Here is a 24922-nt window from a genome sequence, read left to right as displayed (position 1 = left end):
ATCTATCTATCATCTATCTATCTTCTATAGACCTATCTTCTATCTACCTATCATCTATCTATCTTCTATCTATTATCTATCAATCTATCTATCATCTATCTATCATCTATCTATCATCTATCTATCTCTTTCATGTGTGTGCATGCATATGTGTGCATGGGGTGAACATTTGTGGGTAAAGCTATGTCCTTTTCCCTGTCCCCTTCCAGACATCAGTCTGCCTGCTCAGATCCACGATGTTTGCCTTGTGCGGCCTGCACCCCACCACAGCCCCTCTCAGGTGTGTTCCTTTACAGCCTTGACTCCTCCTAGAACAAGACTGCAAGCATTGTGTATCTCACAGGGTAGTGTTCAAACCCCATCCCAGAGAGTTTTCCTTGACAACACTCAGGCAGGCACTCTTTTTTGCCTAAGAGGATGGGAAAGGATAGCTCTTACATGGCTCCTTGTTTCTCTAGACAAGTATTAAACCCTTCCCTCCCACCAGCAGGCTGGGTCGTCTAGCCCCTCCCATGTCTTTCCATGTCAGTCACCCAGAACAACAAAGGCCTGCCCCTAGCCTTCAGCAGCAGGAAGAGGAAGAGGTAGGGAGTCGCAGCAGCTGGACAGGGTGGGAAGAAGGGAGGAGAAGGGGAGGGGTCAGAGACAAGTGGGCCCTCACGTGAAGGGGGCTGGCGCAGGCAGCTACTACCTCCTCGGCTCTCGCTGTCCGCAGGCTTCACCTGGATCGGCCGGTTCATCTGCAACAGAGTAGAGGAACAACATTACAGGGAGCCTGGAACCAAAGTGCTCAAGTGCACAGATGCCAGTGTGCAAGACATGCCCACACTGAGAACCCAAACACCTAGAGACAAGCAGGTACAGTCTCCCAAAATGCCACCTGCCTTCATCCACCAACTCATCCTCCAAAGCCCACTGGGTTGGAGAAGCTATATGGCTCCTCCCTCTTTGAATAGCTCTCAATAGCCTGATGCCAGAATCTAAGGGTGATTGCACGCCCGTTTCTCCTCTCTTTACCCAGAAGGCCCTCCTGTACCCAAGGCACACCTGTGGTCCAGCCTTAGGTCCCTCAGTACAACTGGCATTGCTGAGCTGGTTCCTGCAGGTGTCTGACTTCAGGCCCTGCCATCTCTAAGCCTGGCCTGTGAGACAGAGGTGGCAGGGGGCTTGGTCCCCACATCTGTGTCTGGGGTTCCAGAAGGTAGTCAAAGAGGTCCACCGAGGGTGGAACAGACACCACTAGTTTTCTTATTCTTGTGGTTTTCTTGTTCTGTGATTTCAGGGCGCTGGGGCACGGGACTGCCTGAAATTGGTGCAATACTACACTTGGCCACTAGAGGTCTCTAAACTCCAAGCATCTTGGCTCAAACCGCAGTTAAAACCCCAGCTTCAAGGTACTCGAGAGGTCTCTCCAGCCTTGGGTTCCCGCCATATTCCAGACAATAAAAATTATGAAAACCACACAATAAGTTCTTTGTGTCTTCACCATGTTTCTCCTGTATGCCCCACCATGACCCCTTTTTTGTAGTTGGGTTTCTCTCACAAGAACAAGCCCCAAGAGACAAGGAGAGCGGCAAAACACCCCCATTTTAAAGACAGAGAAGCAAAGGCTAAGAGGCAGTCACATGCTTCTCCAGGCTGCCTTGTGGCAGGGTCTGCAAAGACTATTTTTGCCCTTGCTTTCACTGAACCTTAAGACCTTGCTGCCAGTTCCCCTCCCTTCCAGGGCCTGGACCAGCAGTCACAAGCTGCCTCCTGCCTCCCAGTCTAGGATCTGAAGTGAGTTTTGGCTGCATCAAGACAACTGGGGGTTGCAGGAAGGATGTTTGTGACTCAGCAAGGTGAAGCTGAGGCCAGGGGAAGGGCAGAGCCACTCAAAGAAGGACATAGGCAGCATCCAGGATTCAGAGTGAGGGCAGACAGGGAAAGAGAAGACGCAGGAGCCAAGGCCAGCAAAATGGGCCTCTGGGGGCCGGGCAGTTCTGCTTTGCTGCCTGGTCGTGATAGACAGCCCTGTAAGGGGGTGAATGAAAAAGCTCCAGCCCTCCAGCCACAGGAGGAGTATTGTAGCACAGCAAACCGGCAGCGTGTGGAAAAGCATGTCAGGGTGCTTTTGGATCCCTAGCAAGACAGTCCGTTCCAAAGTCTGAAGGGAAGGAAATGTCTAGAGGGCCAGTCAGGAATCTCAGTACGGGAGAGGGGACCCAGAGGAGAGTTCGGTCACTCCTAGCTTGAAATGCAGCATCTCACTGAGGATTGAACCTCAGGCTGTTGGCTGCCTAGCCAGAGCTCTAACACTGAGCTCCAGCCCCAGCTGTCTCTTTTCACAACCCACCAGGGATACTCCCCCTCCCCATCTGAGGGCTTAGCAGAGTTGGGCCCAGGCACCCAGTTACGACCATGTTTTCTCTCACACCTGTCTCTCTCCAGACTTTGTACTTTCAGAGTAGACAGTTCTCTGAGGTTGGGAATATTATCTCTGTCTTTCTGGAAGGAACCAGATGAGGATGCTACCAGGAGACGCAAGGGCACCACTACCAGGGACACAATGGCTACCTTTCTGTTAGGGACCCTGCCCACTTGGGCGGGAAGGGCCAGACAGTAATGGAGAATACAGAACGTCCAGGTAGCGAGGGTAATTTGGTACAGATTCATCCTTTGGGCTGCCAAGTTGTACATAATCTTTTTGGTGTAGAAGCTTCTTCCACGGTCTTCTGCATGCTCCCACCCCACGTTTCCACGTTGTCCTCCCTCAAGTCCATTCCTTGGGCCTGCAGTGTCCTGCTCCACGTTCTTTTCTCTAAGGCTAACAGGGTCACCATTGCAAACCGATTCAAACATTGAAGCTGGAGCCCGCAGTGTGACTGTATCGGGCAAAACAAAGAGCGTCAAGGGGGTGACTACAGTTACAATAAGTAAAAACTGCAGGTCCCACATGGCTGCTGTCCTTATGAGACAAAGAGGAAACACAGGGACCTATGCACATGGAAAATGGCCGTTTGAGGACACAGCAAGGTGACCCTCTTCAAGGAAGAAAGACTTCACTCGAAACCAAACCCGCTCACACCTTGTTCTAGAACTTCCATCCCTCAGGGCAGTGAGAAATACATTCTGGTAATTTAAACCACACAAGTAGCTTGTACCCAGCAGCCCCAGCAAATCTGGTCCATGAGGTCTGACTGAGGGAAGGATCTTACAGGGAATCCGCTCTTTTCCAGATAAAATGCACACTTGAGGGTGGAAAGCCACTTATGAGAGGCGGGGGGCTTTGCCTGCATGCATTAGATTGCTGGATTATGATACCCACTAGGATATATGGGAATAGAGTCACTGCAGTCAAGGAAGCAGAGCTTCAAAGAGATGAAGACATCAGCCCAGAGTTTCATAGATGGCAAATGAAAGCCTTAGCATGAGCCCGGTGTTCTAGAAAGCTGCCTCTGGGGTTGGAAGACGCTGGGAGTCAGGTGAGATGGGCTCAGGGGTGGCCTAAGGAGACCCTAACCAAGATGAAGAGCTGAGGGGAAGAGCACTGGTGGGCAGGGAGGGGTGACAGTCTGTCTGAGTGAGGCAGGCAGAGGTATGAACAAGACCTTGTGTGTGAGCAGCGTCCTTATCCTTAGCAAGAGTGTGGGGAAGATGGCTCTGGTTCTGAGTTCTAGGCCGGCATCTTCAAAAGAGCCCTATAGGCTGCCAGGGTCTGGGACAGAAATCTTTCTGACATGATACGTCCTAATTTCCGTGACAAACAGAAAGGTGTTGAAATTTTCTTCATGTGCACGGAGCCATCCAGTCTAGATACCCTGCCCTCTGCAGCCGCTCCCTGGAACTGTCCTCGGCACCTGACCACTCAGAATGTTCAGCTTACAATCCTGAGTTAGGCCTGGCATATCCCCTTCAGAGACTCCTTCACCCCACGCCAGGCCTGGACAATACACGTAGACCTCCCTGAAAGTTTACTGGGGGCTCATTCACTCCTCATTGCCCCCTACGCCTCTCCCCAGCTTCACTGAGGGCTTCCTGGTGGGAATCTAGGTTCTCACTGTCCTGTCACTTAAACCTCAGCCACAGGCTGGGCACCCATGGCTTCTCCACACAGACCATTGGAGCAGAAATGACTTGCCTCCCACTGAGCTGAGATTCCTGGAACCTCTTTGTCTTTCCTATTGCAACTGAGGGTGGTCAGTGTCCCAGCAGCCTTTGCAGGGCTTGCCTAAAATGCTGGCCAGGGTTGCCCAGGTAGCATGCAGGCTCAGACTTTCTTAGTTTACATCAGAAGTCAAACTCTGACTGTGGGGTGGAGGGTTCCCAGCCACAGCAAGCTCTCCACAGGAGGCTGGGGCAGGAAGACTGCCCTCCCCTGCTCCTTGTTCTGGATAGGTTCAGCCTTACCAAGTCTTGGTTCCGCCTTAAGGAAGGAAGTGTGGGCTGAGCAAGCTGGCCTGGGGAGAGGATACCAAGTCAGGCCGCAGAGATGGTGAGAGATGAGAAGGCCGAGTACAACAGAGGGTGAGGAGCCAGGAGGACACCAAAGGAAGGGGAGAGAGATTGGGTGTGTGTGTGCGGGGGGTGGGATTGTGGAGTGCAGGATGATCAAAGGGAGACCTGAAGAGGCAATGGCTACCTTGCTTTCTCCCTGCAGCTAACACTGCTCCTCAGGACCCACTTTTTCCTTCCTCACAGTTGCCTGTCATCCGTCAACAACTTCCACCAGTGTGAGCTCCCTGAGAAAGACACTGTGTGTCATTTTCATAAGGTGTGTTCTTCATTCTGGATCCTGTTCTCCAGGCTGGGCTGGGGTGACAGCCCAGCCAGGGATGACCTTCCCTATATCAGGAACAGTTCCCTAAGGAGCAGAGGTTCCTGTGCCAACCTCTGTGGAGACTACTTGGGAACTGTGGTCTTCTTGCAATTAGAGTCCCCTCAGAAGGAGCAAGCTGATTTGACTTGAGTGTGGTAGCTTCCTAAGCTCTGTACAGGTGCCTGTGGTCAGAAGGGAGCTGACCCCTTCCTGTCCTTGCCACACCCAGGACCAGCCTTGTCAACATCTGCTTCTGCTTTGGGGAGACTTCGGGGGGAGGTGTGTCCAGAGTGAGCCGGTCTCACCAGGTCAGGATTTAGGGCCAGCTTTGCTCCTTGGCATGGCAGAGGGTGGGCAGGCAGGTAGCTCCTTCCCAGCCCCTTCCCTCTGACTGTGTCTCCCTGTCCCTCGCCCCTCCCTCTGCCACTCTTTGCATCAACACATAACCATGCATTAAACAAGACATTCCATTAATTTCTTCATCATCATAATGTACGCTGGGACATACCCTTTAAATATTCATTCAGCTATGAAAACTGGGCATTAAAATTTTAATAATGTCAAGCTCATTTGAACCCGGCTCCTTGGGGACGATTACGATACAATTAGAATAAATACGATGATTGAGCTGGTCAAAAGGCTTCACCTGTCCGGCATGGCTCTCTGGATAGGTAGAGACCTGTGGCTGATGGGCAGACAGACTGACAGCAGACTGACAGACAGGCCAGGCTCTTCCCTGACTCCATCTCCCCTCCTGCACCCCTGTGGCCTCATCTCTGCTCTATGCTGCCACATCAGCTTCTTACAGGTCTCTGCTGCTTGATCCCTGAGAGCCAGGGTGCAAGGCCACTATCCATCTTCAGGAAGATGGCTCTGATTAACACCCCAATTCGGTTTCTCCTGGTGCCTGCCCAGCTGTTCACCGGATTCTTATGAGAGCCTGGTTTTATTTGTACAAACTTCCTCTCCCCAAGCTTTAAAGGATACCTCGGACTGCAATGAACACCATCTCTAGAGCAGGGTCAGCCTGGGCATCCCAGGGTCCCTGAACAATCAACTGTGCCCCATCATCAGAGGGAGAGATGTGCACCTTCTGCAGCCCTGTGCTCCCTGAAGGCTTATATGGATATCTAGGATGAGGCTGAGCCTTCCTGCATCCCTCATTGCCCCACAGCTCTCAAAATCCAATTCTGGAGGTGACCTAGGATTGTCCTCTTGTGTCCCCATCCAGCTTCTATTTTCCTGATGACAGGGAAATAATTTCTCATTAGGTCATGGGCCCTTCTGAGAAGCTGGTACTGCCAGACCTAGTCTCTCGACTGAACCTTCCTGGGTCACGTGTGCGCATGCATGATTAGTAGTAACTGTTGCCTTAGAGAACTCATTTTGGCTTGGGGGTCGGGATAAAGAAGGTAAAAGAATACAGGAAGGTAGCTCCCATTATAGGGCAGGCACGATCAGTGTCTCCTGCTTCCTGTGTCTGTGGGCAGAAATAGGCCTGTGGTGTAGGAAAAAGCATAGTTGGCCTGATTTCAAAGGGCTAGCCCTCTGTGTTTCATTCCGGGTTCCCCTTCCCACTGGCAGTCTGGAGCCCCCAGGTGCTCCTTGGTTTGCAGGCGAGGACTCCAGGGCAGGGACAAGGGATCTTAGTGTGTGGTATGCTGTCTCCGGGACATGGCCAGTGCTGGTGTAAAGGGCACAGACCAGCCAGGTCACAGCACAGCCAGCCTGGGTTGTCAAAAGATGAGTGTGTTCCATCCTGATCCCTAGAGTTTGCCCACTGCTGGTTGGCACAGGCAGATAACATCCAGGATACAGATGTGTGGGGATCATTGCATGGCAGGAGACAGCCTTTGCAGGAGCAAAGATCCCAAACTATACCATACCCCAGAACATCACTTAAAAACACAAGTTCAAAGCTAAACCTGGAGGATTCCAAGGTGGGGAAGCTCTAAATTCTAAGCTTGTGTTCCTTCTGAGAGGAGAAATGCCACACAAAGGTGTTTCTTTAAAAGATGCTCTTCAACCCCTGTCTCCAGCTCCCCTCACATTCTTTGGGAGATAGAATTACACCATGTGGTCTACCCTAGCTTTGAACTTACAATACTCCTGCTTTTATCTCTCCAGTGCCACCATGTTTGTCAGCTGACTCCAGCAACTTGTTGAGAAGAGAGACTAAGGATGGGCAGCCGCTGGCATGCAAATCTGGAGCTGAGGATCCCTTTATGGTCAGAGAATGGAACTCCCCCATAAATTCTCTGGGAACAAAAGTGTGTGGCTCCCCACGCTGCCTTCCCTGAACTTTATCTTCACACAAATAATGTAATTAACACATTAGTGACCAAAGTATCTGTCTTAAGCTCTCACGTGGTGCTGGGTTCAGCTCCAGGCTGTGTGTCATGGGCTCTGGCACAGTTGAAGGAAACACTGAGCCCTTGTCTGGGGGTTTCCATTGCCTTGGTGAGGAAGGTTCTCAGGGGAAATATGAAGGCTGTGTGCCTCATTTGTAGTTTGTTATAAAATATTACTACTTCCTCAATAAATTGCATATGGTTCACTCTGTAAGAGAAGGGCTAGAGGTTCAAGGAATCATGCCTTTCACCGTCAGTGAGGCCTGACTGTGGACACCTCCAGTGGCACCCATAGCAACCCACCATGACTTGTCCAGGCAGCTGGCTGCCCGTCAGGGTGCAGACTTCCAGGGCTGCCTGGGGTATAGCTGCTGTTGATCTCTTTTCTGTGTGTTGGCCTCCTATCCCTCCTGTGGTCTCTTGGCTTCCCCTCTTGGTCTTGCAATATATATTCTGTCTTTTCAAGTCTGCTCCCACCTTATTCTTTCTTTCATTGCTTGGTGGCATTGATGGAATGTTCTGGTCCCAGACTACTTGATGGTTTCTTTACTGCCTGTCTCCACACTGTCAGAGGCCCACAGACATATTGTTTCTGATGCACATCCAGGGCCCAGTCACGGCCACAGAACAATGGGTATTTAGTCATACTGAGAACTTGGAGATAGCTCAGTTACTAAAGTACTTGTGGTACAAACATGAGGGCCCGAGAATGATCCCCAGGGCCTATGTGAAAAACTGGGCATGGCAGCATGTGCTTATAATCAAGCTCAGTGATGGGGAAGTAGATCCAGGCAGATTTCTGGGGCTCCTTGGTCGGTGAGCCTAACCGAATTGATGAGTTCCAGGCCAGTGAGAGACCCTGCCTCAAAAACCTAAGCCGTGTTCGCTTCGGCAACACATACACTAAGCCTGGGGAACGGCACAGAATATTCCATGGCTCCTGACAAAGGGCGACACATGGATCCCTGAAGCAGTCCAGTTCTTGGAAGTACAAGGGGAACTTGTTGGGAAGAAAGGTTCCTATGGGAGAGGGAAGGGGTTGTGGACAGAGACAAATAAAGTCCATCATATAGCTATTTTAAACTGTCAGACAAAAACCAAACTAGACAGTGTCCTGTGGAATGACACCTGAAGTTGACCTTGCTCCACACACATGTGGCCATGTGCACTCGCAAGGGAACACACATGTACACACGCATGTGCGATTTAACATGCTCATCACATGGATGACCAAGGCCTTTCTCAAGTGACATCATCGCCCTCGTCCCTGGGTCTGGCAGAAGTGCCCGGAGACTGGAAGTGGGTCATCCACTTTCAGACTTGTTTCTAGACCAAAGAGAAAGGACCTTTTAATCCTCTGCCCTCCAGCCGAGCGACGCCAGTGTTGTACCTTTGGATTAGGAAGGGTTTATTGAAGCAGTGATCGCCCTTTAGAGAGACAGCCAGCAGTCCCGACCAGACAGAAGAACAGGGTTATTGTTAAAATATGCAAATCTAGAGCCCATTGAAATGCAAGCCCTCCAGACAAGATTTTTTTTTTTATTTTAATAAAATCTTGCTTCTGTCCTCGCTCCCTGATCCAAGGAGGCCATCTGATGCTTGTTGGGTCAAGATGCATCAGCCCTGTCAAGCTTTTCACCCCTTTTAGTGCCCTCTCCGATTGACCTGCCAACTAAGGCCTTCAACACATTCCTTGGGCAAAGTGCTTGAGGTGGCCTCCAGGTCCCTCCCAGACCCCTTCTCCATCCTGCACCCCCTCTTATTCTGTCACACAGGAAATCCTAAGGCTTTGCCTCCACCTCTTGCAAGCCTTCCACGATTGAGCTCACTTGATTACACCCGCGACTTTGTGTGTGGTATGTAATGCACACGTGTGGGCAGGTGCGCATGCTGTGTAATGGCCAGAGGCCAATACAGGAAGCCCTCCTCCATTGCTATCTGCCTTATCTTTTGGGACAAGAGTTCATGCTGAAGCTGGAGTTCAGTGAGTAAGCTAGACTGGTTGACCAGTAAGCCCTTTGAATCCTCCTGGCCCTGCCTTCCCAGTGCTGGGATTACAGGTGTATTTCATAGGGTCTGGGATTTCATGTGAGTCAAACTCAGGTCTGTCGACTGCTGTGGCAAGCACTTTGCTGACTGAGCCATCTCCTCCACCGGCCCACCTGTTGCACTGTGTATCAGTGATTCGGGATACTTTGCTCTCCACTGTCAACAGTGCTGGGTTTCAAGGACAGCTGCTCAGAAGCAACAGAGCTTCTAGTTTTAGGGCCATGGCTGGATCCTATCATAGTAGTGGGCCTTCTGGCTGTGAGAAAGGACCTGTGAAGTCAGGCATGTGGTAGGAGCTGGGATCCTGGGAGGGACAGGGTGGACTGTGGCTAGTAAGTCTCTCTTATGCTCCTGGATTTTCCATGATCACATAGTGGACATTATATCCTTTGTTCCTTCCTGAAACCCAGACTCTCAGGTTGGGTAGGATTAGGGTTGGAGGGCGGGGGGTGGGGGCTTATCAGGGATAACAAAGAGCAAGAGGGTCGATTGCAGAGAATGAGAACAAGGAGAGTCACTGAGGATAAGGGGAGAGGCAGACTGTTCTTGCTAAGACTGGCAGGACCTGAGCACTGTTGTGTGTTGGGCGTTTCCTGCTTGTTTGAGACAAGAGAGAATTCTACTAGGGTCTCTTCTAGCAAGAGCATGTGGTGGGGTGAGCTCCAAAGAGGCCTGAGAGATGCCAGACAGATGATTAAAGCAAGATTGGCCACTGTTTTCTGGTATCCTGCCCCCTCTGGTCCTGTGGGAAGTTAGAAGTTCAGAGCTGATGCCAGGGAGGTACTAGTTAAACTCATCAATTATCCCATGATATAGATGTATATTTTGGTTCCCAAGTGACTCCATGCCCCAGGGTAAAGCTGGCAACAGGACTAAAATTGTGTGTGGAACGCAGAGCCCTGAGTCCAGGCAGACCCCTTTGCAGCCTACACATCCTCTTTGGTCCAGCAGGCTGCCCGGCAGTTGCTATGCAACAGGCTTCTCTGCTCTCAGTGTCCAGCCAGTAGCAGCAGGCAGCACTGGGAGGCGGTTCTGTAGGTGGGCGGCTTGTGCTGCCCACGCTCCTTCAGTCTGTTCACCTCCCTTCTCCTCTGAGCCTTCCCCTCTCCCTTTCCCCGGAATTTATATTTAAAGTCCACTGCCCTTTCACCTAAAGGGCTAGAAGGAAGGTTTCTCCCATTGTTTCTATGCCCTGGATTTCCCAGGTCTATCACAGGTCCTATGTCAGGCCCAGCCCAAGCCCACTACTGTTTTCAGTACAGAGAAGACCTCCAAGTTGGCGTTTGGTGCCCCTTGTCCCCTGAACCTCCATGATACAATGAGGAGGGGGAATAGTCTTTGGGATTCATGCTTCTCTGGGCCAGGGCAGTGAGGTAGAAGGTTTCCAAGATAGAACCCATGGACCTAAAGAAGATGGGATTTAGTGGCCCTGCTTCCCTGTGAAGACTCTGAGTCCCCCAGTGCCAAGGGCTCCTTGTCCATCTCAGCCTTACTGTTCCCACCCATCCATCGGGCAAGGCTATGCTGGCAGAGGTAGGAGGAGCCTCACAATCTTAGTTAAGCACCGCTGCCTTGGAAACCAAACTAATTAGCTGCTGAGCCAGGCTGGGTCACTAACCCTCTTCAGGGTGGGGGTGCGTGATGATTGAAAAAAAAAACAGTGGATGGATAATTCTGGATGAAAGCAGCTCTGATTTAGTTGCCAGGCCCAGATTTCAGCCCTAGCTTTGCTGTGTACTTGCTCACGGAGATAGATAGCAGTTGCTTAACCCCTTCAAGGCAAACCCTCCTAGGATGCAGGAGGAGATGGGGCTTAATGAAGACTCACAGGGTCCCACAGCCATCCACCCTCCTGTGGCTCCCCCTGCCCCTCTGAGGAAAGGCTGGAATTATGGTGGGAAGGCCACGTATGACCAAGAAGCAGGGGCTTCCAAATGCCAGAGGCTTGTGATACCTATTACCCTCCCCCTCCCAAGGGCCTACCCTTTGCTCTTGCCCCAGCTTTGTCCTCTCTCCTGGGTCTATGGCACCTGTGCCCATTTATTCAATGGACCACAACATTGACTGGTTCAGTCACTCACTCATTCTCGTTCATCCACCTGAGGACCCTGTGGGCAGGGCCTGCTCTACCACCCCCAGCACCACACCACTCTGCTCAATTCTTCCTGGACCTCACTGTATGTCTGGCTCACTGATTTCGCTAGGTTGGCTGAGCAGTGAGTTTCAGGGACCAACCTGCTTCTTCCTTCTGAATGCTGAGTTTACAAGCACATGCCGTTAGAGCATTTTTTCCCCAGTAATTGCTGAGGACTGAACTCAGGTCTGCATGCTCATGGGACAAGCACTTTATTGACGGAACCATCGCCTCAGTCTACCCAGTGTCTGTTTTTGTGCCACACAGTTTTGCTACTACGGCTCTATAGTATAGTTTGAGATTAATGCTTACTGCTGTTGTTGTGATTCAGTCTGAAAATGCAGCTTAGGTTGTCCTTGAACTCACTATGTAAGCAGGCTCCCCTCAAAATCATGACAATTCTCCTGTTTCAGATCCCCAGATTTTGGGGTAAGAATCTCCATGCCTGTTTTATTTTTCCTGTTTTTTTTTAAAGCAATTATGACTTGGCCTGTATACTTCTGCCCATCACACAACACCGTAACTGAGTCCTCAATCGCTAGACATAGCCCTACTAACTACCAGCCTGCAAAAGTCCTCTCATTTCCGCTCGGTGGAGAGCTGCCCGGGGAGTGGACATCTCCACTGAGTGTGTGAACATGTGGACGTCTGAGGGCCATGGAGGCTAACTTTAGTGATCAGTGTGGCTGAGTCTCCTCTCGCAGATGTGATCTGTCTCATCTCCCCTCACCTGCTGCTGCGGATCCTGCCTTCCAAGCCAGTGCTCCGTGGCTGAGCCATTCTGCACACCTAAGGTCTTTGTGTTTTCTTGGAAACATAGCCATGATTCTCCTTCAACCAGCTATCAGGAGCCTAGGACTGATGGCCTGTCCTGCCTTCCCAGGGGTCCTCTGCATCTGCAGCTGACAGTTCCCAGCCCAAAGTGCCACTGTCGCCTCTGAAGATTTAAACCCAGATCCTCATGGACAAGCTAGCAGAGCAGGCATGAAGAGGGGGTAGATTCAGGCCCAGGGACTTGGACAAAGACTCTCTTCTGTGCCACCCACCCCTCTTCCTCCCTCCTTGTCTTTTCATCTTACCTGTGCCACAAGCTGTCTGTCCCCTCACCCTTCTAGGTTTGTCCCACTTCCTCCCCAAATCTGAACCCTCTTAGTTCTCAGCCTCAGCATAGGCCCGGGGAGAAAACCCACACCACGTAAATGACAAATGCAGAGGAAATTGCTCTTAATCCCCATGCCACAATCTGGTGATGTCGGCCAAGCGCAAACCTGAGTCACCCTCTCAACAGCAGGCAGCGACATTTGCTTTTTGGAATTTGTTTTGTCTCTGGGCTTTAGATTTAATCACCCCCCTCCTCCTCTCCCCCCCTGCTCTCTCTCTCCCTCTGCCCCTAGCGCTCCAGCGTTCTAATGTGAGCCTGCACCCAGCTCGTCCAAGCCTGTTTTCCTGGCATTCATTAACACAGCTCTCCAGCCTCCAACAGGCTAAATGATGAATCAGGTTAAATTCCAGACAACAGCCGCACACCACCATCAATTAGCCATCTCTGGGGCAGCTTCATTAATAAGCATCGATCACGATCCTCCTTCTGGAACATGCCAGGGTCTCTGGGTCACGGGCACCGCCTGTAAGCGTGTCAGGCTTGGGTGCGAGTGTTAGCATGTGCGTGAGAAAGCTGGAGTGTGGGGTGAGGGACGGGTGCGGGTGGGCACACGTTGGGTGAGTTGACCTAAGTGGGTGTGGCGGTTTGATTTGTGATTAATGTCCATGTAGGTGTGTGCGTGCATGTGTGTAGGTGCATGTGTGTGCATGCATGTGTGTAGGTGCATGTGTGTGCGTGCATGTGTGTAGGTGCACGTGTGTAGGTGTGGCATGGGATGTGTGCACTGTACATGTGGCACATGGGTGGAGTGTGTGTTCAAGGGTAAGGAGCTCTGCTCTCTCCTCCTCTAACGTCATGTCTTTCTTCCAGTTGCCCCATGAATCCTCCCTGCCCCATCTCTGGTCAGGCAGACCCATGGCCTCCTTCTGCCTGGACCCTTGTAGGTGCCACTGGTCCCTTGTCTCATCCCCCTCCTCTTCTTCTTTAGAAATTCCACTTGGCTTGCAGTTCTGTGAGGTAATTCCAAACTCTGCCTTGCCATTCGGACCCTGCTTCTGGTACGTTCTGGATGTCACTCAGCTTTGATCTGACATGCCAGAGATCTGGAATGATTTCTAGCCCAAAGCCAGATGTGCTCCCACAGTCCCTTCTCAGCCTTCGAGGCCCACCCTTCAGGTCCTAGCACCCCCCCCCCCAACCTTCAGCTCTCTGAGATTAGAACCCAACCCTCTGCCTCTATTACTCTACTCCTGCTTTGTCCCATATTTGCCCCTGGCAGAGCAACTGGAAGGCTCAGTGACCCCTGTGCCCACAGGCAGGTCCTGTCGCTTCGCGCTGCCCACTGTCAGCCAGAGCCCCAACCCGTACTGTTGCTCTGGAGGACCCAGCCTGAGTACACTTCCTGAAGGCGCTGTCTTCTCACCATGCCCAGCCTGCAGCCGCTCACACCCCCCTTACCCTTCCCAAAGTCTGCTTTAAGGGACAGTGTGGTCCTTACACATGAGCATCCGAGTGGGGACAGATGTGTGACCTCTCGTGGCAGCCTAGCAGATTGGCTTCTTAAAGGTTAATTAAGAACCTTGGGCTGGACAGCACGGCCATGGTGCGGCCAGTGACGGCGGATGCTGTGTCTCTCCAGACCATTAAACACTAATTAGGTTTGGAAAGCCTATTGAGCTCCTGAGGTCTTGTCATGGCAGGTGCTGGCCCCGGGATGCCCTTTGAAATACCAGCACAATCACCTTGACCCCAAGCCCAGCTGCTGGGCTGCCCTGTAGCCCCCATCCCCCCATCTCACTGTCTCTCCCTTGCTTAGTTTTTTCCTAGCCTACCCGCCCTCCTGATGCTTGCTGGCAGGCTGAGCAGTCTACCTGGGGCCTGCCCAATGAATACCTCACGACAATCCTTGTATCCAAGGCTTGCAGTAGCATGGGATCCTGTGGATGGGACAGGCTAATAGTGGTTGCAGAACTGGCCAGAGCTCCAGCGTCCAATAGCAAAGGATGTGCTGGGAGAATCCATTCCCCAAGCTCCACACCTTCTTCTTGGACTTGTCTTCCCTTAGGCCCTATTGAAATTACCGTAAGACATCTGGCCCCAGTGCTTCCCCTGGTGGAATACTGCTTCCCCTTCAGTGAAGCCCCATCCACCAGAGTCCCCGCAACCTTCTAGGTACCTCTTTCCTGGATCTGTTTTTTTTCTCTGCTGTTGAATTCAGCAAGCATAGCCACAAGCTATCTGCTCCTGGTGGCATTCATTCAGCCAGCTGCCCACTACTGGAAGCCTTGCCTTGTGCTAAGAGACCTTGAAGGAGATGCGTTGGAAGGAGCTCCCCACCTTGTGGGGTTTCTCCATAGGTGATCAATATCCATCTGAGAGTCATGTTCCCAGTTGTCATGGTGTTCAGAGATTTCTGATGCAGGGAGATAAGTATCTTCACACCCAGATGTACAGAAAGATCACACGACCCCAGGGTTTCCCAAGATGCCGGGCTAGGCTGTGAGGTTCTTGGCTCAGTTGGGAAGTCGGAATGAGACTGACCTCAAGCCTTTCCACAGAGTCTGCGTATCTTACCTGGCCTCAGCTCTAGGTGCGACACATGCATCTGAGAACACACATGACTGCGGCTGTTGCCACACCGTCCCCATTGCTGTCACTGCCCATGGTCACCACTGCCATGTAACCTCCTCCAGTCACCGCTATTGGCACCTTCATCACTACATTCTCCGTCACTGCAGTCACCACCAGCACCACATGGCTTACCTCGAGGGGTAACACTATTGGTAGGGTGCTGGATAGATCTTGTAACATGCTAACATGCTAACCTTGTCCCCCTATAATAGCAAGAAAACATAGGATAGCTCATCCCAGCCACTGAGGGAACACACCCCTCCTTGCTGAGTATGAGTGTTCTCTCAAAGGCCTTTTCTGGATGAATGGCTCCCAGAGCAGGGCAGGCCAAGCAGGTCAAGGGCACCAGCAAAGTGCTGGGGACCCAGCTCGGTACATTTGTCACTCATTTCTCTTTGCTGCCCCTCTGGACCGTACCCTGCGCCCCTACTACTTCCCAGGAAGGCTTGAAAGGAGGTAGGTAGTGTACGTCATTTAGGGGTCTCCACCCATACTACCAGACTCCCCAGCCCTGGTGACAGGCAGGGCTGGAGTGAAGTGGGTCTGTGTGGGCCCAGGAGGCACAGCCCAATTTCATAAGCATGAAGTATTATGATTGCATTGATTTCCGTCATAAATCATATTTCCTATCTCCTGACTTTCTCTCCTGCGCCCCGAATTAAGCCTTGGTATTTTCTTTAGCTGCTGCCTCTGCCGAGACTAGAGATGATATTAGGATAATGATGATAAATTTTGCCCCGAGGCTAGGCCACTCCCTCTGTGTGGGAAGGGGGGCTGTGTGTCCCTCTGTTGGAACCTTTGGCTAGAAGGTGGCTTTTCTGAGAGTGCTCACCTATGCACGAATTGGGTTTTATCACGCAGGTACATGGGCACACATGTATGTGCATGCGAGTGTGCCCATGCTTATTTTCATACCCATGCAAAGGCTTCCTAGGGGTTTTGCTAAAATCGCTTGTGTGTGAACACATGACAGGAGGAAACAGGGCTAAGGGTCAAAGTCCGCACTGAGCCTTCAATGAGCAGCTACCACCAGCCTGGTGGTTCTGGGGACTTAGGACCTCGTGTGTCCTGTGTTTCTCTATGGAAAGTACCTCACATGCTATACTCTGTCATCCTAAGATCTGCTGTGCCTCATTCTCTCTTAAGAACTTGCAGCAGATCCCTGCAACAGCTAAGACAGGGCCTTCTCACCCTCCTAACTCTCACTATGGTGCTGAGCCTGGGATATCTTGCTAGGTGTCGGCACATTTTCCCCTGAACCCTGGCTTCAGGAAATCTTTCTGTAATATAGCTGACACCTAGGTGGGGACAGCAGTTTGACTTCCAACACCCCGCATCAGCCAGGAGATGAAGCTCACGGACGGTGCTCTGAGCTCTTGGGTTTATGCTCTGACTGACTTGAGGTCACTTGAGGGTATAATAAAGACACTGGGATCCCAGGCCCAGCACCAGTGGTCCCATGGGGCTCTGGGCTGTGTGGAGGACCCTTTGGAACTGCAGGTTCTCTGACACAAGGACTGGTCTTGGGACAGGATGAAGGCTCACTGGGCACATGGACTGGTGACAGGCCTCTTATTCTCTCATCTATTCACCACACGTTCCTTAGCCTTGGCTCCTCCTTGCCTGTCCCACAGAACTGAGGGCAAATGCCACTGGACAGGATCCTCTCCAGACTAGGGCTTTCTTGAAACCGGTGTAGAGTCTGTTGGTCTTTATCAGATTGTCATCTAGAATAGTGTGTTTCTATTGATAAGAAAGACAGAGACAGGGAGTCACACCCAAAGATGAAATGGTCTAACCTACCACCCACAATCCAAAAAGCCTTCTCACAGCACCCTCCAGGGTAAATGCCTCGCATGACGGGAGCTCACGTCAGGGTGAGGGATGATCCACCCACACCATCCACAGCGCTGTGTTCCACCCCCATGCTGTAAGTACTCTCCTGTAGACAATGGCTTACAGCAGCCGTGATGACGAGAGTCCCTGAGAGTCCCTTGGTAGGCTGGGAAGAGCAACGCCTTTGAGATTCCAGGCTTGGGCTTCATGGTGCATAATAGGGATTGAGGCATCACTAAAAGGGCTGAAAGCAGAGGTGCCTTCCTACCAGTTCATGCAGTCTTGTGTACCTGGCTGCTTAGATAAATTCCTACGATTCTGCCCTGTGGAGGTTATAGCCATTTTACAACCGTATAGGAGTTTAAGCTGGGGGGGAATAACCACACACATACACACACACACACACACACACACACACACACACACAGAGAGAGAGAGAGAGAGAGAGAGGAGGGGGGAGGAGAGGAGAGGAGAAAGAGAGAGAGAGAGAGAGAGAGACAGAGACAGAGACAGAGACAGAAGAGAGAGAGAGAGCTCTTCATCCTCTTAACGCTTTCTGCTCCCTGCCAGCACTCCTGAGAGCCAACAAAGCATTCAGCATTCAGCATTCAGCAACAGCATTCAGGTTCAGGCTGCAGAGCACAATGCCCAGAGAGTGCAGGGTCAGAACGAACGAGTCCATGTTCTGTGTCCAGTGGCTGCTGTGCCAACGGGAAGGGTCCCTGCTTCAGCAGACTAGACAGGCTTCGGGAGACAGGAAGAGCAGGGTGAGGTGGTGCATCTGTCCTGCCCTGACTCTCTGTACTGCATCCTCCACCCCATATTGTAGAGAGCACAGGCCAAACAAAAGATCAGATCCCTGCTGGCTCCGGACTGTATGACCATCCTCTCCCAACCTTGTACCTTCTGGGAAATTATGGGCTGCTGGGGAGGAGGTCAAATAATAACCATTGCTGCGACCTTGTGTGTGTGTGTGTGTGTGTGTGTGTGTGTGTGTGATTCTGAGCCACCTGGTGCAGCCCAAACTGCGAGAGGATCTAATTTTACCTGTTTTATTAACACAAAAAGCCCCTGGGTTCTAACATGGAGGGGACCAGGGAAACAGGTCATCCTTGCCCTGTCCCTGATGGTTTCCGTGAATGCCAGGTTTACGGGAGCAGGCAGAGCAGTGGGATGTCTGCCTAGCACCCCCATTTGTGCACAGAGGGAGAGTCCTAAAGCATGTGGGTGTTGACTAAAGGTGGGAGCTTGAGGTGCTGTTCTCAGGGGATTCGCTCGTGCGGGAAGCAGATTGGGCTGCTGAGAACACGCAGGTGTTGGCTGTGGTCGTGCGTGTGCTGGGCTGAGAGCAGAGCTTTATATGTCTGTGCTTTGCATATGCTTTCGTGAGAAGAGGCAGAATGTGTGAGTGGTAATGACTGTGTGTGTGTCTGGGTGTTCCTGCTGGAGCTCTGCTGTGAGGCCCAGTGTGCATTTGGGTGTGGAGTACTGTCATGGACAGCCACTAGCTATTCCCTCTGTGTGTGTGTGTGTGTGTGTGTAGTGGGGGAAGAAAGAAGGAATGTAACATCCCCAAAGCGTCAAGATCCCGGAAACTTAGGACGTTCTTCAAGTGACCGCAAGATGGCACCAATGTGCAGCCTAAGGGTTGAGACCTGCGGGCTTGTGGGCTGGGTGGGCTTTGTGTTCAGTTTTCTGCCTGTGTGAGTGGTCATGGGAAGTGTGTCTAAATGGGTAGGGAGGTGTAGGAAGACACTACTTGATGAGGGCTGGGCATTCCTGCATATTTGAGGGGTAGCTTGTGAGTGCACCTGACCTACTGGCCACACTTACCGGGCTCTGCCCAGACTCCAAGCCCTATGCCCTACAAACCCTGCTTCTCTGGGAGTGTGTGGTGTGCAGAGGCTGACTGTGTCTTATCTCCAGACTCCCCGAAGCCCACCTTCCGTTCTTGCCGGGCTGCTCACCCTAACTGCCTGGCCCCATCCTCACAATTGCTTCCTTCTTTCCTTCTCCCCACCCCACACCACAGTGTGGCGGATCTGTCCCAAACAGGCTTGCCCACTCTCAAGCACTCTGTGGGAGCCCTCTTGGTGCCTCTGAGCATCGATCCATCGCCCCTACTTGTCTCCTTCTTCAGCCAGCCCTCGCCTGGGACTATCACATTCACACTGGTTTGCAGTCAGTGAGCATGGCTCACTCAGGAATCTTCTAGAAATCAAGATCTGTCCTGATAGAGGCAACCATAGGGTGCTGGACACTAGAGGGAATGCCAGAAAAGCCAGTGTCAGGGGACACGTTTCCCACTTGCCTGTCCACACAGGGTCTCAGTGCCTAGGGAAGACTGGTTCGCCCACCTTGGCACACAGCCCTGGGGCAGGACAAGTGGCATCCTGGAGATGCAGCAGGTTGTAGCAGAGCACTGGGGTGTGCAGAGCACTGGGGGGGGCACAGAGAGCTGGGGGGCACAGAGCACTGGGGTGTGCAGAGCACTGGTGGGCACAGAGTGCTGGTGGGGGTACAGAGTGCTGGGGGCTGGCTGTACGGTTCACAAACGGGACTAGAAATGGGTGGAGATGGGAGGTGAGGGAGGCCATGCAGATCTCAGGGCCTACCTGAGGGTCTTTGTTCTGTTTTGTGAAACAAGGTATCAAGTAGTCCAGGCTAACCTCAAACTACCTTTGTAGTTGAGGATAGCCTTGAACACTTTGTGTATGTGTATGTATGCCTATGTGTGTGCATTTGTTTATATGTATGTGCATACATAAGTGTACATGTACATGGGAGCCAGAAATCACCCTTGGGTGCTGAAGGAGCTCTCCTCCTTGTTTGTGAGCCAGGGTTTCTCACTGGAATCGAAGATCAAGTCAGCTAAGCTGGTACCTTAGTCAAAATTTTATTGCTGTGAAGAGATGCCACAACAACAGCAACTATTATAAAAGAAAACATTTAATTGGGGTTTGCTTGTATTTAAGAGGTTTAGTTCATTATCCTCATGGAGGAGAGCGTGGCAGCACACAGGCAGACATGGTGGCTGAGAGTTCTACACCAGGTTCCACAGACAGTGGGCAGAGAGAGAGACAGAGAGAAACAGAGAGAGAGAGAGACTGGGCTAGCCTGGCTTGAGCATTTGCAACCCCAAAGCCCACACCCAGTGACACACTTCCTCCAAAAAGGCCACAACTCCTAATCCCTGTGAAGTAGTGCGCTCCCTAATTTAAACATATCACCATGCATTTAAACATGAGCCTGTGGGGGTCATTCCTATTCAAACCATCACAGCTGTCTGCTAAAGAACACCAGGAGCTCCTGCTTCTGCCTCCTTCCTGGGGCTCAGACTACAAACATTTGCCCCTGCCTTGCTTTTTACAGGGGCTCCTCATGCTATTGCCAAAAGCACTCTACTGAATGAATTATCTCCCCGGCCCACGGCCTTGAATTTCAGCCTCCTGTCTCTGCCTCCCAATTGATGGGATTACAAGTGAGCTCCACCATGCCCAGCCCTAGCACCAACGGCCGCCAAACTGAGGGAAGACTCCCTGGTAAACCAGAAAGCCTGCTCATTCGCAAAGAAGCCACACACAGGTGCTGGCACTCTTGAACCGGAGCTTTAAGTGGGAGGAAATGCCCTGGGGCCAGGCTGGCCCACCAGGGTCCTCCAGGTTCTAACAGGCCATTTTTCCAGAGAATGAAGAAGCAGAGGGGCGTGTCTTTTCCTGCCCCCCCCCCCCCCAGTGTCCTAACCTCTAACCATTCCACTTGCTTAGGTTTTGTTGTTCAGAGCCTGAGGGAGCAAAGTGTGTGGGTGGGGGAGGGGCTGAGCAGGGAGAAGTGGAGAAAAAGGGTGGAGTTTAGTGCAATGTTCTTTGTTCTTTGGGTCACACCAGACCTGCCAGAAGTGTGGTGGGGGGGACAGGGAGGTTTGCAGGCCGTGCTTGCTTGCTTGGCTAGAGAAGCTGGGTAAGAGTCTGGGAGTTTGCTGGCAATGTGCTTTTAGGCACCTTTGAAGGAGATGGGTGGAGAGGAAGCCCTGGACTTGTAAAGGTGGATGAAGTCTTAGGTCGGGGACCTCAGAGGATGCTCTGGGGTCTTACAGCGGACATGGCTGGAAAGCCAAGTCAGAGTCTAGCTTCTAACCTGGGTACACTGCAATCTCCAAGGTCTCCCAGTCACCCACCCTCCCTGGCTAAGTGGTGACAGCCGCCACGCAGCTAAGATTTATCCGTGGCCCTTCTGTGCAAGATGCTGACATGTCGCTATGCTCATCAATCAGGGGAACGCTAGGCCAATTATTCATTTATTAATAAGGGCTCTGCAGGCCCATCCCCCACCTCTGTGCTGGGCTCTTTGAGTGTCTGCTTTCATCTGGAAAATCTCCCAGGGAGCACCTGACTTGCAGTCTTTGGTCCTTCCCACATAATGCACGTCTCTGCTGGAGGTCAGTCCACCCGGCTCGCCCAACCTTTTAGCATTTCAAAATTCACACTTGGAAACAGCAAAATCAAATTACAAAATAAGTAAATAAATAAACCTCTCATTTCTCTCTCTCTAATGTTCTTTGTAACTTTAGGATCTTTGTGTTGGGCTGACTTCGTAGTTGTCCCAGATTCCATGAAGGCCACAGGTTGGAGGATTCTTCCAAGCCCTGCTCTGGGGGGAGAGGGGCTGCCTTTTCTCCTGCACACCGGGTGGCAGTCTGCCTGCACCTGACAGTCCCAGGGATCCACCTGCCTCCCACAGCTCCAGCACTGGAATTACATGCACAGCCACACTTGACGTTTTTCACGAGAAAGCTGAGGACTGAATGCAGCAGCTCATCTTGCTGTGTATAGCAAGCGCGTCACCTGTGGCACCATCTCCCAGGCCTTCTTCAAGAAAGCTTCAGGAACACATAGCCTCTAAAGTGAGGCACAGCCCTTCCCTGTGACTCTGGGGGGTGGGGAGTGATGAGCACTGTCACGCAGGGCTCCCTGGGAGTGCTTGGTGATTCACTGTACCCAGAGTGAGGAGAAATGGAGTGGGGACCTTCCTGCACATGACTGGGGGACTTCAAGAGGCCCAGTCATTAGGATTCAGTCATTTTGATGGAACTGGGCCTGGGCAGCACATGCCTTGGGGTCCTTGGTCTTTTTCCTTGGATGGGAATAGCAAGGGAACAGGATGGGACAGTGTGCTCACAGACATGAGGGAACCTTGAAGGAAGACAGCTGTGCTACTGATGGGTGGCAAGAAACAGGAGGGAAATGCTGGACAGAGCACAGCTCACACTTCACAGAAGCACGGTTGGAAAGCTCCCAGACAAGGGTGGTTTTTGATCATTCTGTTTCCTTCAGGCTGGGGAAAAGAAAGGTTGTGCCCTCCAGACCTGAACCCAGGTCCAGTAAAGGAGGTCACACTTCTCTACTCGGGCCATCTATAGACTCTGAAAGAAGCACATGGAAGTGGTTGGGGAAACCAGGAAGCTAGGGAGTCATCGGTGCTGAGTTGGTCCTTTCTGGTGGGATTATAGCAGGGAGAAGGAGACAGGAGACAGTTTAAAACGACCCACAAGTGGCCTTCAGTGACAGCAGGAATTGCAATGGCCTTAAAGAAGAATTTCTCTTTCTTTCAACCCCAAAAGACAAAATAGGGAAGTAGCAACCCTTCACTCTCCAAACACAAAGGCAGCCTAAATGATAGAGCATCCACTGCGCTGTGTACTAAGTGTGTGCCTGCGAGAGGCACAGGCTTGCCTCTAACAAACATGAGCGTGCACGCAGGCAGGCTGAGCAGCAGCCTGGACCAGGCCCATCAGAATCACAAAGCAGCAGCGAGTGATGAAGGACTTGTTCTGGGGTGACAGGCATGATGGGTTCCCGAAGGCCTTCTGCAAGCAGTGTGACTCTGAGAAGGACTTGTGTCCATCAAGGCCAGGCTCTGGGAGAGCAAACTGTGGTAAGAGGAGCTGGGGGTTAGAGGCACCGCAAGGAGCCTCTGGATAGTTTGCGGACAGGAGATATGGGTGTCGGGAAGCAAACAGAGCAGGCTGAGGCAGCTTGTGCATCCAGTCCAAGTGGACTTAGCTCTGCGGAGGTGCGGAGTCACCGGCATGTGCTGCCATCATCACCACAGTCTAGCAGCCTCTGCAGGGAAGGGGAGAGAGCTGCACAGAGGGAGAGGAAGTCCTTAACTTTGGATGTGGAGCAGGGTGGTGGCGCCTTTAATCCCAGCACTCAGGAGACAGAGGCTGAGGCAGGTGAACCTCTGAGTTTGAGGCCAGTCTGGTCTACAGAGCTAGTTTCAGGACAGCCAGGGCTACACAGAGAAGCCCTGTCTCGAAAAAACAAAACAAAAAAAAGTCCGGATGCAGAATTTAGGAAAGGGACAAATGACAGACCTAGGAGCATTGGCATCCTGTTGTGTGAATGAAGGGATAATGAATGTCCTGGCCTTGACCCACAAGGGACAGGACAGATGTGAAAATGGCCCTCTGACAAAGATGCAGAGAACAGTCTGCATGCTGTCACTTCTCTCCAGAGACAAAGCCAAGACTGTCCCTGTGAGTATGATCTGCTTATGACAGGGACCTCTCACTCGGGAAGAGAAACCTGTGTTCCAGGAACTTCCTGAGAGTCCATGTTTCTGAGCAGTTGGCCATTCATGCACTCCCTTGCCAGAATGTCAAACTTCGTCCGAGCACACCTGATTGCTGGATGAGTGTTTAGAGTCCCCACAGGGCTCAGAACCCTTCCTGAGCAGTTCTAAAGCAGTGTGACATGGATTCCATTAGATCCCAGCCAGGTCTCCATACTGCAGGACCTAACTGTCCCCGGATCCTATCCTAAATACTCTCTCCCTTCCATCACTTTGGGAAGACCACCACACAGCACACTTCTACTGAGTCAGGCTAGCTGGCTTTGCTAGACCAAGCCGATCAGATGGCCTCTCAAGGGTTCTGATGACGTTCAGAGTCTAAAAGGCAGCTCTGAATGTCTAGTTCTGAGTGTAGGCTTCTTTCAACCAAGACCCATGATTCTGAGATCCCCAGCTCCTTGGGTTCATGGTACATGCCATGTGAAGTCCTGATAGTAGCAGCAGGTCTGGACCTCTGGCCTGACCCCACTTACCATCTCTGGGGTGCCCCCACCCAGAGATTTCTGTACTGACTTGAAGGTGACACAAGCCTCTCTGTGGGTCACACTCTCACCCACTTCCCTTCATCTTTCAGAGCCTTATTTTTGGCCAGGCAATTAACATAGCTCTTCTCATTAATATTATGTATTTTTAAAAGAATGGGTGCTAGTTAAGGGAGAAGGGGCAGGAAGGGAGGGTCTTGCACATGCCAGTAATTGTCCTGACAGCCAGAGAGGAATCCTGGTACACTGACAGTCTCCTTTAAGTGGCCCAATTAGCATAAGAAACAGCTCACCAAGAGTTCTGAAGGCATCATGTTGATTAATGCAATTTATCTTGCAAACCAGTGGCAGACAGCTGAGTCTGCTGCTGATTATTCTATACATTTATACACATTATGTGCATGTAGCTTCCTCTCCCAGAAAGGGCTCCTCATCTTTACTTCCTGCCCCGTGCCCCCAGGCCCAGGGTACAGAATACCCAGGGATGATTCTACTAGGTCCCAACCCCAAGCCCAGCTTAAAGATGTCCTGCGTGGCCTCAGTTCAAATTTATTGCTCCCATGAGTTGTCCTTGATATGTAGGCAGAAACTGAATTTATCCTGATGCTGAGCTAATCATCATCATTATCATAATAATAATAATAATAATAATAATAATAATAACGACAACAACAACAGCCAGCAAAGATAATGTAACCTGCTCAATGCAGGCAGCTTCAGTAGTGGCCAACAGAGAAATCTGAAGAATGAAGATGGGGTCTCTGTTGTTCTGCACCCTTGGTCTCCAACTACGATTTAAACAAGGCAGGATGCTAACAGCATCCCCCTCCTTCCATGGATGCTAACAGTGTCCCCCTCCTTCCATGGATGCTAATAGTGTCCCCCTCCTTCCATGGATGCTAACAG

The 24922-nt window shown here is 51.6% G+C and overlaps 1 protein-coding gene across 45 annotated transcripts in view; it reads right to left on the bottom strand.

Moving 5' to 3' along the window:
- The window catches only part of Celf4 (CUGBP Elav-like family member 4), a 281414-nt gene that overhangs the window by 57874 nt on the left and 198618 nt on the right, over nucleotides 1–24922 (bottom strand). For 27 of the 45 annotated variants that reach the window (XM_026783333.1, XM_005355716.3, XM_013349350.2 and 24 more), the window contains exon 3: nucleotides 662–740. In XM_026783333.1, coding sequence (XP_026639134.1) covers nucleotides 662–740 — 79 coding nt within the window. The remainder of the gene's footprint in view (nucleotides 1–661; nucleotides 741–24922) is intronic. The other 18 variants (XM_013349354.2, XM_026783348.1, XM_026783354.1 and 15 more) reach the window with 1 other exon arrangement.

The sequence above is a fragment of the Microtus ochrogaster genome, chromosome 18, assembly GCF_000317375.1.
Source record: "Microtus ochrogaster isolate Prairie Vole_2 chromosome 18, MicOch1.0, whole genome shotgun sequence".
In the NCBI taxonomy this organism is placed as follows: domain Eukaryota; kingdom Metazoa; phylum Chordata; class Mammalia; order Rodentia; family Cricetidae; genus Microtus; species Microtus ochrogaster.
This window is presented reverse-complemented; position numbering and strand designations above follow the sequence as displayed.